The 17,058-nt window shown below is 39.6% G+C and overlaps 1 protein-coding gene across 2 annotated transcripts in view; it reads left to right on the top strand.

Annotated features, from left to right (window-relative positions):
• Positions 1 to 1,291: 1,291 nt before the first annotated feature.
• Positions 1,292 to 17,058, top strand: part of LOC128527235 (protocadherin-9) — a 217,276-nt gene continuing 201,509 nt past the window's right edge. For both annotated transcript variants that reach the window (XM_053499620.1, XM_053499621.1), the window contains exons 1-2: positions 1,292 to 1,590; positions 2,106 to 5,254. In XM_053499620.1, the coding sequence (XP_053355595.1) occupies positions 2,228 to 5,254 (3,027 nt within the window). In that variant the 5' untranslated portion in view covers positions 1,292 to 1,590; positions 2,106 to 2,227. The remainder of the gene's footprint in view (positions 1,591 to 2,105; positions 5,255 to 17,058) is intronic.

Genomic DNA, 17,058 nt, shown 5'->3' on the forward strand with positions numbered 1-17,058 from the left:
AATGCCTATATAAAAACAAATCAAATTTAATGCATGGTAATTTTTAACAGATATGTAAAGTTGAGTTTGCTCTAAAGGTTCTCTCTACATTATCAGCTGCGTTAGAAGAGAGTTTCTATAAAATGCAGGCCCCAGCACCTTACTCTGCACATTTAACGGTCTCAGTTGCACACATTCTGAATATCCCTAAGCCTAACTAATTACAATTTAACGTCCCCATTGTTCCGATAGTTACCTGATAATTGTTGTTATTGTTGTTAATATTGATGCATTTTTTATGTTGTTTACCTGCTATGTTATTCTTTCATATTTAATCTATTTATAATGTTTATATATGTTTATACATTCAGATTGATGTTATTCATATTAAGACTATAATCAATCTTTTATAATTTCTCTGGCATCAATGTATTTTGATTTTTTTTTGGTAACATTCATGCATGCCAAGAAAGCCTTTTTGAACTGAACTGATTCTGCTCTTCATTACACATTTAGTGAAGGTAAAGCAGAAGCCTTAGAATAAACCTTGCCTTGGCACGTGTCTGGATCCAGATGAAGCACTCAGGCGCAGGAGCAGGACATTTCTTCCTGTAGGGGACGCTGTTGATCAACACATCTACTATAGCAACACACACACACACACACACACACACACACACACGCACAGGTTACTGCATTTTATTTCAGTGTGTGATTCAGTAAAAGACTGTCTTTAATCCTGGAAGCATGATTTATTCATGCACTAGATAAACAAATATATTATATACACACATATAAAGGCATGCATATTAATTGCACAAATTTGAAAACGAAATATTTAAGATTAAAAAAGGGTACAAATAAGTGTTGATACTCAGACAGGTATAATGAACAGATCCTGTATAATGAGTGAATAAATGAAGTGAGTTCTTAGTGCTGCATCCTTGCAGCATCCATATAGCTCTGTTTCATCTTTGTCTGTAGTGACACCGATTCCAGCCAATCATCGCGCGGCTGGGCTTCTGCGTGCGTCCGTGAGCCAATGTGATGACACGGGGCGTGGCTTTGCCGTGTTAAGCCACGCCCCTGGTAGAGCATAACTCTAAGTTTAGAGGCAGAGATGCCAGTCGCGTGAAGGAGAGAGCTGCCGCGTCTGTCTCACTGCGCTCGCTAAGGCGCGCGCACACAGCCGCACGCGCTACCTCACGCGCTACCGCGCGCGCTGCCCGGACGACCGCACGAGGATTTGCATTCTTTCTTCATTTTTGCTTGTTTTTTTTTTCTTTAAATATCCAAATAATAAAGACTATAAGACATCTGGGAGCTAATGCATTCATATGCATGATTGAACTTGAGTCTCTCTTTTTCTCTCGTGCTGGGATGAAATATGGGATCTGTGCAAAACAGGTGCTTGGTCTAAATCTCAACCTCTGAATCCCCTTTTGAATGCTACAATTTTATGATGCATGGATTTTCTTTCTTTTTCTTTCTTTTTTTCTTTCTATAACTAGCACTGGAGGGCTTTAATATCGGAGCTCGTGCGAATCAAGAGGATTTTTCCCCCCACTCACTATGCACGACCTCAAGAGTCACTAACACACGTATACCAGGGTAAGAAGGCAATGCTTCCTTTTTATGTCATTATTATTATTTTATGCATATGATTTTAATCCCCATTCGCATTGATGTTTTGTTGTTGTGCTTGCTCGTTCTGTTGTTTGTTTGATTGTTGTTGTTGTTTTTCTTAATGCACAATTTGTGCCCTCGCATGTTTACAGGCGTCTGCTGCAAATTCTGCGAAAGGTCCTTGAAAGACGAAGCAGAGATTATTATTTTTTCCTTATTCAGAGTCAAAGCCTGTAAACCAGTTATAACAGGATAATGCAATGACTGTGGCTTTATTATTAATAAAGACATTTATGCAATTTTCTGATTACGAGTCATTAGGAGTGCTCCTTTTTTGCTCTTTTCCTAGAAAGTCTTCATGTCACTGACCGCTTACATTATTTAGTAAATACATGCAGTAAAATGCAAAGCATAATGTACATGCACAAAAAATGATTACAGCAAATAAGTTGATGCAGCTGGTTAATTTATCAAACCTGTATTCTAATGTTTATTTTTAGGATTATGCTCGACTGCTGCTTATCGAGAAAGGCACGGTTTCCTTGAACGCATGGCTCTGACCACACTGCAATGAGGATAAGTGTTTGAAATCAAGCAGAGGAAAGACATTCGAAGTGCTGTCATGGATTTAAAGGATTTTTACCTATTGGCAACCTTTGTGGCTTGCCTGTGGCTGGATCCAGCCATCGCCCAAGAGCTAATTTACTCGATCCGTGAGGAGCTGCAAGAGAACGTACTTATTGGAAATATACCAAAGGATTTGAACATCTCCCATATGAATGCTGCCAGCAACAATCTGGTTTACCGTCTGGTGTCGAAAGCCGGGGACAACCCATTACTGAGAGTAATGAGCAACACAGGAGAGATTTTTACCACCTCGAACCGCATAGACCGTGAAAAACTCTGTCCTGGCCCATCGTTCGAGGATACCGAGTGCTCGTTCGAGATTGAAGTGGTGATCCTGCCTAACGACTACTTCAGACTAATCAAAATCAAGATCATCGTGAAGGACACCAACGACAACTCTCCGATGTTTCCTTCTCCGTTGATGAAAATTTCCATTCCTGAAAACACACTCATAAACAGCCGCTTTGCCATTCCCTCTGCGACCGATCCCGACATGGGATCCAACAGCGTCCACAAATATGAACTCGTGGATGTGCAGAAAACTTTTGGCTTGGATATTGTCGAGACGCAGGAAGGAGAAAAGTGGCCACAGCTGATTGTCCAAGAGGATCTGGACCGGGAGCAAAAAGACATGCATGTGTTGAAAATCAAAGTGGAGGATGGTGGAAATCCACAGAAGTCCAGCACTGCCATTCTTCAGGTTTTAGTCACTGATGTCAATGACAATCGTCCAGTTTTTAAAGAAAGCCAAATAGAAGTCCACATACCTGAAAGCTCTCCAGTCGGGACTTCTGTTGTACAGCTCCAGGCTACGGATGCAGATGTTGGGTCCAACGCAGAAATCAAATACATGTTTGGAACTCAAGTTTCTCCAGCCACACGGAGACTCTTTGCACTAAATGCTACGACCGGACTGATAACAGTACAGAGGCCACTCGATAGGGAAGAGACTGCAATTCATAAGCTGTCAGTTTTAGCGAGTGATGGAAGCTCCAGTCCAGCAAGAGCGACTGTAACAATCAATGTGACTGATGTGAATGATAATGCTCCAAATATAGACCTGAGATACATTATCAGTCCTACTAATGGCACCGTAATGCTGTCTGAAAAAGACCCCATTAACACTAAAATAGCTCTTATCACCATCTCTGATAAGGACACCGATGTCAATGGCAAGGTGATCTGTTTTATTGAAAAGGACGTGCCGTTTCACCTCAAAGCTGTCTATGACAACCAGTATTTGTTGGAAACTTCAGCATTGTTGGATTACGAAGGGACCAAGGAGTACATTTTTAAAATCGTGGCTTCTGACTCCGGAAAGCCTAGTTTGAACCAGACCGCTTTGGTAAAAGTGAAGCTGGAGGATGAGAATGACAATCCACCCATATTTAGTCAGCCTGTTATCGAACTGTCAGTCATGGAAAATAACCAGCGTGACCTTTTCCTAACAACCATTAGTGCCACGGATGAAGACAGTGGGAGGAATGCAGAAATCGTCTACCAGCTCGGACCCAATGCCTCCTTCTTCGATCTGGACCGCAAAACAGGGGTGCTGACCGCCTCGAGGGTCTTTGACAGAGAAGATCAAGATAGGTTTCTCTTCACCGTCACAGCAAGAGACAACGGCACCCGGGCTTTGCAGAGCCAGGCAGCTGTGATAGTTACCATTTTAGATGAAAATGACAACAGCCCCAAGTTCACGCACAATCACTTTCAATTCTTTGTGTCTGAGAACTTGCCTAAGTATAGTACAGTAGGAGTGATTACAGTCACAGATGCAGATGCAGGTGAAAACGCAGAGGTGTCCCTCTCCATACTCAATGATAACGAAAACTTTATTCTTGATCCCTTCTCCGGAGTTATAAAATCAAATGTTTCCTTCGACAGAGAGCAACAAAGTTCTTACACCTTCGACGTAAGGGCTGTTGATGGTGGTCGTCCTCCATGTTCGTCAGTTGCCAAAGTCACCATCAATGTCATTGATGTCAACGACAACCCACCCGTTGTCATTTTCCCTCCATCAAATACTTCTTTTAAACTTGTACCACTTTCTGCTATTCCGGGATCCGTAGTCGCTGAGGTTTTTGCTGTGGATGGAGATACAGGAATGAATGCCGAATTAAAATACACTATCATTAGTGGTAATGGCAGAGGACTTTTCAGGATTGATCCTGTTACGGGAAACATTACATTAGAGGAGAAACCCACGATTGCGGATATTGGCCTCCATCGTCTGGTGGTCAACATTAGTGACCTCGGCTATCCAAAGTCCCTGCACACTCTAGTTCTTGTTTTTCTTTACATCAATGACACGGTCGGAAATTCATCTTTTATCAATGACCTTATCCGGCGCACTATGGAGACGCCTTTGGATAGGAATATCGGTGACAGTAGCGAAACATATCAGAACGTCGACAACCTTAAAACTATCATTGCCATTGTCACAGGTGCTATGGTGGTAATCGTAGTGATATTTATTACCGTCCTGGTTCGTTGCCGCCATGTTTCCCAGTTTAAAGCAGCTCAAAGGAAGAAACAAGGTGCCGAGTGGATGTCGCCCAACCAGGAGAACAAACAGAACAAAAAGAAAAAGCGCAAGAAAAGGAAGTCACCCAAAAGCTCCCTGCTTAACTTCGTTAGTATCGAGGAGAACAAACCTGATGATCCAGCTCACGAACCCATCAATGGCACCATCAGCATCCCAGCTGAACTCGAGGAGCCAGGGATCGGACGCTTTGACTGGAACACAACGCCGACTACCACCTTCAAGCCCAATAGCCCTGACTTAGCAAGGCACTACAAGTCAGCCTCACCCCAGTCGGCTTTTCACGTCAAGGCCGACACTCCAGTTTCGGGGAAAAAGCATCACGTTGTTCAGGAGCTGCCCCTCGACAACACTTTCGTCGGGGGATGCGACACGCTTTCCAAACGCTCGTCGACTAGCTCGGATCACTTCAGTGCCTCGGAGTGCAGCTCCCAAGGAGGCTTCAAGACAAAAGGAGGGACCTTACACAACAGACAGGTAAAAGAACACTTTTACTGGTCTATAAGTAGTCCATATAGTCGCCCTGTTCAATACTGAAGTGCCAGTTCTAGCCCAGTTGCTACTAGCCCAACTCATCTGATATGCATGCATCCTCTACAAATAGGATTAAATTAAAAATTTCAGAAGTCTCACCAATAGGTGTACACATCTACTTTGTACCAAAAAGCAACATGTAAGCAATGTGTGTGATTCGATTCGGAAAGTGTTCTTTTGCATTTTGTCTGACTTTCCTCATGTGATTGTGTTTTGTTTTAGTTTGCTTTATTTTTATTGTTTTTTAAATATTTTTTATTTAAATATGTCTAATTAAAGGCAATGATAATTCGTTAGTTGCTGTGAGTTGAAGGAAACTTGGATATCTGTGTGGAATGCGAACAGTACACGGAATTTGTAAAAGAAACATTTTTTTCTAGCCTGTCTACTCCGATGTCATTTTACCACCTAAAAAATACATTTTTAATACAAAGACCCCTTGCATTATCCATTATTAATAGGTATTTAGCAGTTTACTAAATGTGAGTATATCTTTGCAAGTACCATCAAAAGATAACCTGTTGCAGTAATGTTTTCCTTTATTATTTTTTTTGTAACTGTACCCTTGTGACCTTTACTTGTGACCTTTTATTGTAATTACTAGCACTCCGACTTATTCACATTGCACGACCCTCCTGAATAATTAGCAAACTGTTGCACACACGCAGAAAGCTACGCAAAAGCTTCATGAATATTCACATAAACTAACCTAAGCCATTAAGGTAGAACCGTATCTGGTCCAAAGTGGATTACTGGTTAATAAGTCTCAAAGAACACATCTAATCCCGTTTCTTTGAAGCCTCATTAGAACGGGATGCTTGTTATGTAGCACAAATAATCTCATGTTATGGAAGGAGATTGACAGGAAGCTTGGGTGAAGGGGAGGAAAGAATGGAGGGATGATGCGAAGAAAGGGAGGAGGGATATTTTTACCTTTAGGTGGCACTGTTGCTTCATAAGACATGGATTGGCTTTGGGCCAACGTGCGGTGTGTGTGTGTGTGTGTGTGTGTGTGTGTGTATGTGTGTGTGTGCCAAAGGAGATGGAAGAGAGGAGCAGAACCCCCCACTTCCAGTTCTTTCTCTCTCTTTATCTCTCTCTCTTTCTCTCTCTATCTTGTTAGGTCTCTTGGCCATGTGTGTGTGTGTGTGTGTGTGTGTGTGTGTGTGTATTCAACTCAGTATGCAACTCATGGCTAATGAAGGTCTGAATGCATGGCAGATTGATAATGGCATTCGCAGATGTAAGTGATAAGGCTTGACTACTCAAAAGCATACACACACATAAACAGACAGACACACACACACACACACAAACAAATGAACTGTCGTCGAACAGAGAATCAGAATAATTTCCTTAAGTGTGTAAGATGCACAACGAAATGCTCCAGTTATTCTTTTTTTTATTCTTTTTTTTTTTTACATAAAATCATCTCTGACACTCAGAGTGTGTATGTCGACAGTACTGTCTGTGCGTACTGTATGTATGAACATGTGTGTATATATTGCACTCTGGTGTGTATTCCACAGATGTGCATGTTAGAGCCCTAGATAGCCAACAGTGCGCTCCGAAGCTCCTGCTCCAGCAAAGCATCCTCCCCTGAAGGATTTTTTTCCCCAGAGACACACACAGCATTCACACTCCTTCCCCAGTTTAGTGTAAGATACCTGAGACAACGGGCTGCCTGCATTTTTCTGTATAGGACTAACACAAACATGGCATGTCTGGTACCACGGTAACATTCGTCAGTATGACGAGACAGCAACTTTCAATTAATCCATAGTGCTGCGTTAATATTCACTTTGTTGTTCATCGCTATTTATGGCATTCTTTTACCTTGTGTATAACGGAGCACACAGTCTGACCCGTTTTTTTTTTTTTGTCTAGCTTACTGAAAGGACCGTTACAAGTGTACTTGTAAGACGAACGTCATTGATGTTTATTTCCAGGAGCTCCTTCAGACGTCGTGTGTAAAAATAGCGCCGTTGCCATTATAGCCAACAAGCCGGAAGCAAAAGTGCCATTTCGGTTTTAATGCGGTTTTTATGCAAGCAGCCACTGGCTAGACGATTATTATTATTATTATTTTATTTTTTTTACGATGTAAATAAAAACTTTAAAGTCCTTCCAGTTTGAAAAGATATTATACATAAAGTCTTGTTTATTTGATATCATCCTGTCAGGAAACACTGAGCTAACTCGCTAGTCAAATCTAGAATCTACAATGCTAGCATACTGTAGGTAGCTACTGCAGGACACAGGGCACCTCACTTATACTTAGATAGCTATTAACACTTTACCTACTGTAATAGTTTTAGAACATTTAAAATACTGAATTTAAAAACTAATTCTTTTAATATATATATATTTTTTTGGATTTGATCTGCTTTGTTATCTAGCTAGCAAGCTAGCAGCTGAGTGTACAAACAATGTAAATTAGCATTTTGGTCAAAATAAATACCAAAATATGTATTTTCATATTAGATTTTTTTTTTTATATTGTGATTTGGGGTCCAAATATATAAAATCTATTTGTCTTAGTTGAAATGTCTTGTTGTTTTATCTGAATTCTCATGCAGAGTCTCTAAATGAAACATTTTTAGATTAGCTGCCGATAGTGGATATTTTTAATAAAGCTGTATGATTTGATAAAAATAAAAAATAAACCTCACATTACCATTAACTAAACAATCAGACGGCACAGCAGCGTGGCGTAGCGATTAGCACTGTTGCCTTGCCCCTCCATGGTTCGGGTTTCAGCCCCCCCAAGGGTCTGTGTGTGTGTGTGCAGTTTGCATGTTCTCCCTGTACTTGTTGGGTTTCCTCGTGGTACTTTGGTTTTCTCCCACAGTCCCGATAATAATTATTAAATTATTGACAAGCCCTGCATAAATTCCTGACTATGTGTACATTGAAAGACATTACAGCCTGGACTTTGGATTTTGATTTGATTAATCGTGCAGCTCTAGTATTGTTATGATCCAGTTACATATTGCGATTCTTTTGTGTGGCAGTTCATGCATCGCCACACTGATTCCAAAATCTATTTTTTTTAATCGTTTTTCATTTACATATGAATGCATTTGTGGTACAAAACTGTAGCAGTTCGTCTATACAGTAGCACCACCGGTGGCACACTCTAAACTATTCACAGCATCTTGCATATTGGGAGCAAATTATTATTATAAGTTTGTTAAGAATTGTAATGAAAATGTAAATAAAAAAAGGATTGAATCCGGATATTTAGGAAAAAAAATCTTGAGACTAACAAAGTTGCACCTCAGTATTCTGGTGATATTGTATAGGCTGCATCCTGGTGTTTCTGGTGTTTTATATACATTATCATAAATATATATATACTGTATAGGCAACAAAAATGCTGTTTTAAAATATGCATTCAGACTTTCCATTCTTATGGACTTCAGTGATGGTAATAATAAAATGGGTAAAGTATTTATCACAGTTACGGGCGTTATTTGGGCTAAAAAAATACTGTTACTTAAACTCTACTGTATTTCTTCACCTGCATCACTGCTATCACTGTTCAAACCCTGTTGAGATTCCTAAAAGACTCAAATCCGTGTTTAGTTTTCACGAGTTCTTCTTTTAGCTCCTTGATGCAAGGCTTCTGAAACATGGTTCTTTAAGCTTTTTGGTTAAATGACCCTTCTGTCCCTTGTTATAGGAAAACAACTCAGGACGAATGCGTGTCATTTACGGCACTCTGATAATAGTTATCGGTTTTCAACAGGCACTTGCTGGCGATGCTCTTTTTCTGTGCTTGACTCTCAAATCGTCTTTTAATGCACTAGAAAAGGTGTGCGGAGAGATTATGTCATACTGTATGCGAGGCGTATTTCAAAGGTGCCAATATCTGGTTTAGCAGTATAGCCGGTTTAGCAATGCCGTTTTATGGTATTTGACCCCACAGGGTGATACAGGAGACAGTAGAAAACTAGGCCTTGCATACATCTGGGTGAAGATGTGTGTTTATTTTTGGTAGGTGCTTTCCATTCGTGCTGACTGTTCAGGTGAACTCATGAATTTTAGTCTGTGGTTGGTGAAAATGGATAAATTAAGATTATACTGTAGGTCCAGGTAGTTGCTTAATAAATAAAGATAAATAAAGATAAATATTCAGTTCATCAATACATTTTTCAGTTTAAAATTAACAAACTGCAGTTTTTCCTCCCATAGTCCAAAGACATTTAGATTAGGTTAAATTATGTTCCCAAATTGCCTATATTGTGTGTGTTTGCGTGTGTGTGTGTATTTGTGTCTATGTGTGCCTTACAATGAATTGGCACCCCATTACAGATTATACCCCGCCTTGTGCCCCAAGTCTCCTGGGATAGGCTGCAGTCACCCACGACCCTGTACACAGGACAAAGTGGTATACAGTAGAAGATGAAGATGCATTAGAGGCGCTTAAATATTGCAGTTCATGTATAATCCTACAGGTGGTGCAATCTAAACTATTTACTCATTGGCAGGCAGCACAGAGCAAATACTTTGATGTTTGTTTAGAATTAGAAAAAATCATATTGAATGGGGATTTTTAATTTTTTTCCAAACATTGTTACATCTTTCATCATAATATTTCAATTTGGCAGATGAAAACACTTTGCTTTGTGAATATTTAAGCTATTTACGGATTTCTTGACTCTCAATAGTGTCGTGTTTTATCTGTGGGTGTGTAGCATTACAAACACATTTATATTCAAATGTATTCAAACAAACTATATAAAGGAGTTGAAATTGCATAGCCGAATGTGTGTGTGGTAAGTGTGACCTTGACTGCTCATTTCATGGCCTCGACACACACTACATGCTTTTGCGTATGACTCTGTGCTTGATATAACACTATAGCGAATGCACACACACACACGCGCACGCGCATGCACGCACGCGCACGCATGCTGTCGGAGCGGGAGATGAAGCTGCACTCATTGTGAATGACTCTGTTCACTCAGTTCAGCAGGTCAAAGCACACACTCGTTTCTCTCAATCCCTCTCTTTCCCTCTCTCACTCATTTCCTGTCTCTAGTGCTCACTCTATCACCCCATTCTCTTCTTCTACATCAGCCTACGCTCGCTCGATCTCTCTCCATTTCTCTTCTCTTTCGCTTCCTTCTTTGTCACATTTCTCCCTACTCTGAAGCATCATCTGTTTATTTCCGCCTTTCCCCTCTACTTCCTCACTCCATCTCTCTTTCCCGTGCCCTTGTTCTCTTCACTTTCCCCTTGATGCTTTCATGTTCTTGCAGTCTCTTATTATACCTGTCCTCTTTGTTGTTTCTCTTACACAATCCCTTAATCTTTTCTTCTCATTCCTTATTTCAGTTCCCATTACTTTCTCCCCATCACTGGCCTTCTTCTATTCATCTTTTGCACCTCTTCTCTTTTAAATTCTATTCATCTGTCTTATCTTACGCTTACTATATATTGATTCTGTTTCACTCCTTTGTTTTTTTTTCCACCCAGTTCCTCTCTTTCTTTTTCCTTTCATTTTCACCAAGTGTTCCAGTATCTCCTTATGCATCTTTATGTGTGTGTGTGTGTGTGTGTGTGTGTGTGTTGCTATGTTAGTCAGTGCAGCCTGAGGCTCATCACTACTTTGTCATGTACTCCATACACACCAATTAACAAGCTGTAACTGAACACACACACACACACACACATTTCAGCACTGCAGCACTGCTGAACACACACTCTGCTTCCCCAGTTTCAGTCCGGAACAACAAACTTGGCCCCGAAGACTTATGATGCATCATTTGTGCTCGTTTCCCAGTGATAGCCTGATTTTACTGACATTTCACGCTGACTTCACAACAATGAAATTCACAAACACAGACCTGTAAACTGTACTTGTGGGGACAGAATGTGACAGAGACTTGTGGGGACCTTTTGCATTTTCCATCTGGTGCACCAAACACACACCTGTACAGTATATTTGGGGACAGAATGTCTCTCACACACACCATACTACAGTATACTTGTAGGGACCAAATATGACAAACACTTGTGAGGACCATGCATTCATGCATTATATACTGTAGTTGTGGGGACTGAACATGACAGTGGGTCGGGAGGACTTTTTTTTTTCTCTTTTTCTCCCTCTTTTACTTACACACACACACACACACACACACACACACACACATTTAGATTTTTTTACCCTAATAGTTTCTTTATTGCCTACTAGCTATTTGGTCTCCTCAGTGTTTTCATTTCCGACGATATCTTTAGTCCCCAAAACACTGCTATTTTTTTGGTCACTCCATTCCCATACTCCATTTTTTTTTTTTTTTTTTATGTCATCACTTTCAAAAAAATGGTCTTGTGCTTGCCTCCACAGCGCTTATGATGTCTTCAGCCTAATCATTGACTTTTGTCCCTGGGTCTTTATGTGGATCACGCTGTCTATAGTTCCCACAAAGCATCTTTTTTTTCAAGTCTTTGGTCCGAACGTCTTTATCGTACGTTTAGTCCTAGAAAAATATCGACTTGCCCACACTGTCCTCACTACGTCTCACGCATCCTGCTTTGAACAACATGGAACAAATAGGCTGACTCAAAACATGAAATAGTGCGGTGCCGAAGTGAAACGGCACACTATGGTACAGTACAGAGTTTTGTGCCTAATAAGCCGACGGGTCGAGCTCTCCACAGAACCCACACACATACTCATGGCAATTTTTAATGGATGCCCAGAACGGCGACACATTAAGTAGGCACTCAGGAAGTGTATGAAACATTTAGGTTATTGATTAAACTGAACACGCGTAGAGCCGTGGGCTCCTCAACAGACTCGATTAATAAACCTAAGACAGGAAATTGAATTTTGAAGTGACTCCTCATCACTGACTGCAAACAGACATTACACACTCGCTTATAAAGCCGCTCCGAGGGCTTAGGTTTCATTTCAGAGAGGTTATTTTTACAACGCTCTTCAAGATTGCTGTGTTTTTTTTTTTTTACTTTCTTCTCCTTCTTCTTCTTCATCTCCACTCCGAGTGTGTAAGTGTTCGCTTTAGAGCGTGATTTATCACCTTAGGCTTTTCATTTCATGAGTGCCTTTCACCTCAGGACTTACTGTACTTATAACACTCTTCCCTATCGCACTGTAAAGGGCTAATCAGATCTTTAGATAGAACGCACCGAGCTGAGAAAGCTCTTAATGCCCTTCATGAGTTTGGGCCGACCATGTCGTGATCTCATTACGTAGATGTGAAGAGTGCGAGGAGATTCATGGAGACACTGTATGCTTTTTACTGAGAAGATTCTTGTGTGTATTGTTATTCTTGTATTGTTCAGTAGTCGAAGGCCCTGTGATCCCCGGCTGTCTTTAGATTTTATAACCAGTTAAGTCTCCGCTTTGCCGTCTTTTATATGGACGTAAATTCTGGTTTGAAATACTGCCAAAAAACATTGTGTGAACCGGGATGTTTGTGCCACATGGCCATATGATCATGCTTCGTCCACAACATGCCGTCCAAGTGGTTAAAGCAAAGAAAAGACGCTGGTTGTTATTTCACTCTGTGGTAATCCAATGTTAGAACACGAATGGAAGAAATTAATAAAATACAATCAAACACTAATTGCAAAAGAGAAAAGAATCACTTGTACAATCCAACATTTTTTTTTTTGTCTTGCAACTCGGGAAACATTTAATATCCTGGTTAATGCCATCACTATGAGAACGCAATACAAGGCCAGACGTGCATAGAAAGTCATGTACAGGCACACGTAGACCACTTATAAGTTTGCAGAAGAGAGGTAGACCATTCTGCTGAGTTTTAGTATTTCTCAGTGAAACACACACTGATACGGTCGATCCTGATGGTGATAAAATCACACAGGAGAGGCACCTATAAAATAGGAAATTACCCCAGGTCTCTGTGTAGATGTAATCCCATCCACATATCATTATTATTGACCCCAATATAGTTTGTTTACACTTTTTGGTATAAAGTTTTTTAGTCTGTTTTTATTAGTATTTTCCCATGGACTACATAAAGAGCTGGAGGTGAACGCATAGACGGACTAAGAATCTGGTTTATTAAACACTTCATCTTACATTTAGTTACAAACATCTTAATATTTGAAGTTAGTGCCATTATGCGTCCAGATTTAATGAAAGAAATCCATAGTCAGAAATGAGGAAAACAGCCAAAAGGTCAACATCAAGTTGCTCAGCACAGAGACCTACTGTAGGGAGCCAGTTTAAAGTAAAACACTAAACGTGTCTATGAAATGAGAAACGCATTAGTATTATACAGCGATCAGACGTAACATTAAGATGACAAACATTAAGCCCAATATTGTGTAGGTTCCATTCGAGTCATGACTCCTCTAGACCTCTCGGGGTGTGCTTTGGTGGACGTTACTGGTAAATCCTTTGGGTGCTGTGGATTACATGGTGTGGCCTCCACGGATTAGACTTTTGTCAGGTGCTTTTTCATGGGTGCTCAATCGGATCGGGATCTGAGGAACCTGGAGGCCAAATCAACAACCTTTGACTGCTAAGTTCCGTAGACAACAAGCTGTAATGCACTGGGTGTTCTGATACCATTCTCTTGTTGCCAGATTCTCTTTCTCTTTTCAGCAATCTGTGCTCCTTGGGCGTTTCTGTAGAATCAGACTGGCCTTTGGTCTCCCCTGGCATGGTTGAGTCTTGGGTGCTCATACTGTAATCCTGTCACTGGTTTCCTGGTCTATAATTGAGAATCGATGTTATTCAATCCACCCGGCGGCGGTGTTGGTGCTGTGTCTGATCAGTGTATGATGTAATATGAATTACTTATAGCCCTCTTGTATTAAAAAGTGCAGTTTTGTGTTCATACTAATTGGTGAATAGGAGCAAACGTGTACATGTAAATCAATGTTGAAGATAGGAAATGCACTGCGATTTCAGCTAAAATTTTTGCCCGAGGAATAAAAACTTTAAGATTAAATAGGCCTCCAATGAAATGTCACATTAGCACTTTGCAACTCATTTTAATGGTACTGAAAATAAGAACATTGCTTTTTTTCCCCCCTCCTTCCTCTCCTGCAGTTTAAACAGAAGTTGGATAAAGTCTAATCTTTATGTACACGCTGGGCCCATTTTCATCATTTTTACATGGCTGTTTTAACAACAGGAACTAATTAGTGTATAAGCAGGACCTAATAATATCTAAGATGGGTCATTGTTTAATAACTACGTATGCTTAGCCTCAGCAGAATGCAGTATAGGAATAAAATGTGGAAATGAGGAGGAACTTTATCACACCAACTTCTTGTTGATTATCGTTCTTCAACAGCACGCCTTTAATATTCGAATCGCGTGTCATTATGCATGCAGAGATAATGAAAAAAATCCGTAGTCAGCCTACGTAGGAAGCAGGCAGAGGTGAAAAAGTCAGTTTACTCCTGGGACTCAAGTTGGAAATCAAGACAACAAACAATCACGGCAAAAAAGTGTTCTATCTAGGAGCATCGTTCAAGTCAAACTGGGACTTTTGATTATACAGAATAACAGAACACAGTTATGAGAGTAAAAACTCCCTGTATTTCTCTATACAATCCCCTGCTACACTAATGCACTTATGAAACAGTCCCTGTTTGATTTGAATGTACTGAAAGTTCAGTGGTAGTCGAAAGTTTTTCAATACTCTTTATTTTAAAGTGAATTTAGAAATCTTTTTTATAAGAAAGTTTATTATGAATATTAAATTGCTTAAATAAATGTTATACAGTAGATGCTTTATTTTAATACAACAATCGACTTGATATTATCTAATAAAAAGAAAAAAAATGTAAATTATGGCTTAATTAGCCTCATAACAGCCTTATAAACCATCTGCCGGTGGTGATGCTTTAGGTCTTAATCAGCTTTTAGTGTGGCCACTTTTTTGCCATCTTGGAAAAACGAAATCAAGGACACAAAGTTAAATATGCCGAGCACTTTATTTTTGAAACTTTTATGGTCTGATCTGACATCAGTATTTTAATTTCCTGCTGGATGTTCTTTTATGGATCTTTTTTTTTTTTTTTTTTGTCGGAATAAGGCTCATGATATTTGGCTAGTGATAAATAAATTAAAAACCGTTGGCTGTATAGAACAGTACGGATTTTGCATTATTCAGCAGCTGTATGAAATCAGAAGAACGTTTGAACTTAATAATGAATGGTTTAGCAAAATGCTCTTTGTGAAATGACTGACAGGTATTTTTCCTCTATGTTTGATGGAGAGGAGAAATGAGAGCAAGGATGTCTATTCCCTCTGATTGAGGTCAGTGCATATTATTCTCCAGTGTAGGCAATCAGAGACAGGGTGGCGTTTGAAACACAGCATTGAAAGTTAAGGCAGTGGCAATACTCACGTACTGTAAATGTTCTTACTGTACATACATACACACACACACACTTAGATTTTTCTTGTTTAATAAATGATCGTTTATTTTCATTAACGAAACTGAGCCGAGCTCATAAAGCTGCGTGTTTAAAAAAAAACCAACAACAATATTTTAGTATTGTCTTGTAATGAGCCTGCTCTCGCAGAGTCACGTGACGCCGCATGTTCAGATCGCTGAAATGCCTTATGTAAAGTGGAAAGCAAAACCGCACCATATGTGCAGTAGATAAAGGGTACTGTCAGGGGCAATGAAGAAACAGCCCCATGGGAATTCAACAGCTATGCGTCTGCCTTTGTGTGTGTGTGTGTGTGTGTGTGTGTGTGTATAGTATGTGCATGTGCTTAAAGGGATACAATTTTTTCCATATATGAGTTTTATATATATATAATATATATATATATATATATATATATATATATATATATATATATATATACATATATATACACACACATACAGTAGTGGAGGGGGGATCACATGATGGAGGGGGGAAAACCAGAGTCTGTAAAAATAACTTCTCTGAAATGAAACCTAAGCCCTTGAAGCGGCCTTATAAGCGAGTGTGTAATTTCTGTTTGCGCTCGGCAATGAGCATCACTTTCCAAATTCAATTTGTTCCCTTTGGTTCATTACTCGAGTGTATTGAGGAAGCCGCCACTGACACAATTTTATGCATTATTCTGTAAAAGCAGGCTCATTTCTAAAAGAAAAAAACAATACAAAGTGGTTTATCTGTGTAGTAAAAGTTCAGCGACAGTCAAAAGTTTCTGTACACTTTATAGTTAGGAATTTATGAACTCATTAACATATGCTAAAACAGGGAGATCTAGTACAATATTTAGATAAAAGTGCATTTCGGGAGAAAAAAAAAGAAAAGATTATTATACTGTATGTTTAAAGACCTAAGAATTGTTATAGATACTGTAATTTCATGTTACTGCAACAATCTATTAGATAGAACCTAAGAGTTAGAAAAGAACACAATTATAGCTTAATTAGACTTTTTTACACTCAATTCTAGCCACTGTTTAGGAGGGTTTTTATCTATAGATTTTTTTTTTTTTTAATTGCAGCTTGATTTAATAAAGTGTTCATTAGGAACGGAGAGCACGTGGTTAATAAGTCACACACAGAAATAATCACTTTTTCTTTTTAATTGCTGTTCAGTATTTGATGGGAAATTATTTAACTTGTAATAAAGCATAGGAATCATTTGAATAGGAGTGTATACAGTTAAAGAAATGTTTCCGGCATGGCAGTGTAGTAGGAGAACCAACATGCAGAGAACATTGGCCACTGTGGCTTAGCACCACCAGGGTCCGGGTTCGATTCCTGATTTGAGTGCAT

This window comes from Clarias gariepinus, chromosome 6 (genome assembly GCF_024256425.1).
Source record: "Clarias gariepinus isolate MV-2021 ecotype Netherlands chromosome 6, CGAR_prim_01v2, whole genome shotgun sequence".
Lineage (NCBI taxonomy): Eukaryota > Metazoa > Chordata > Actinopteri > Siluriformes > Clariidae > Clarias > Clarias gariepinus.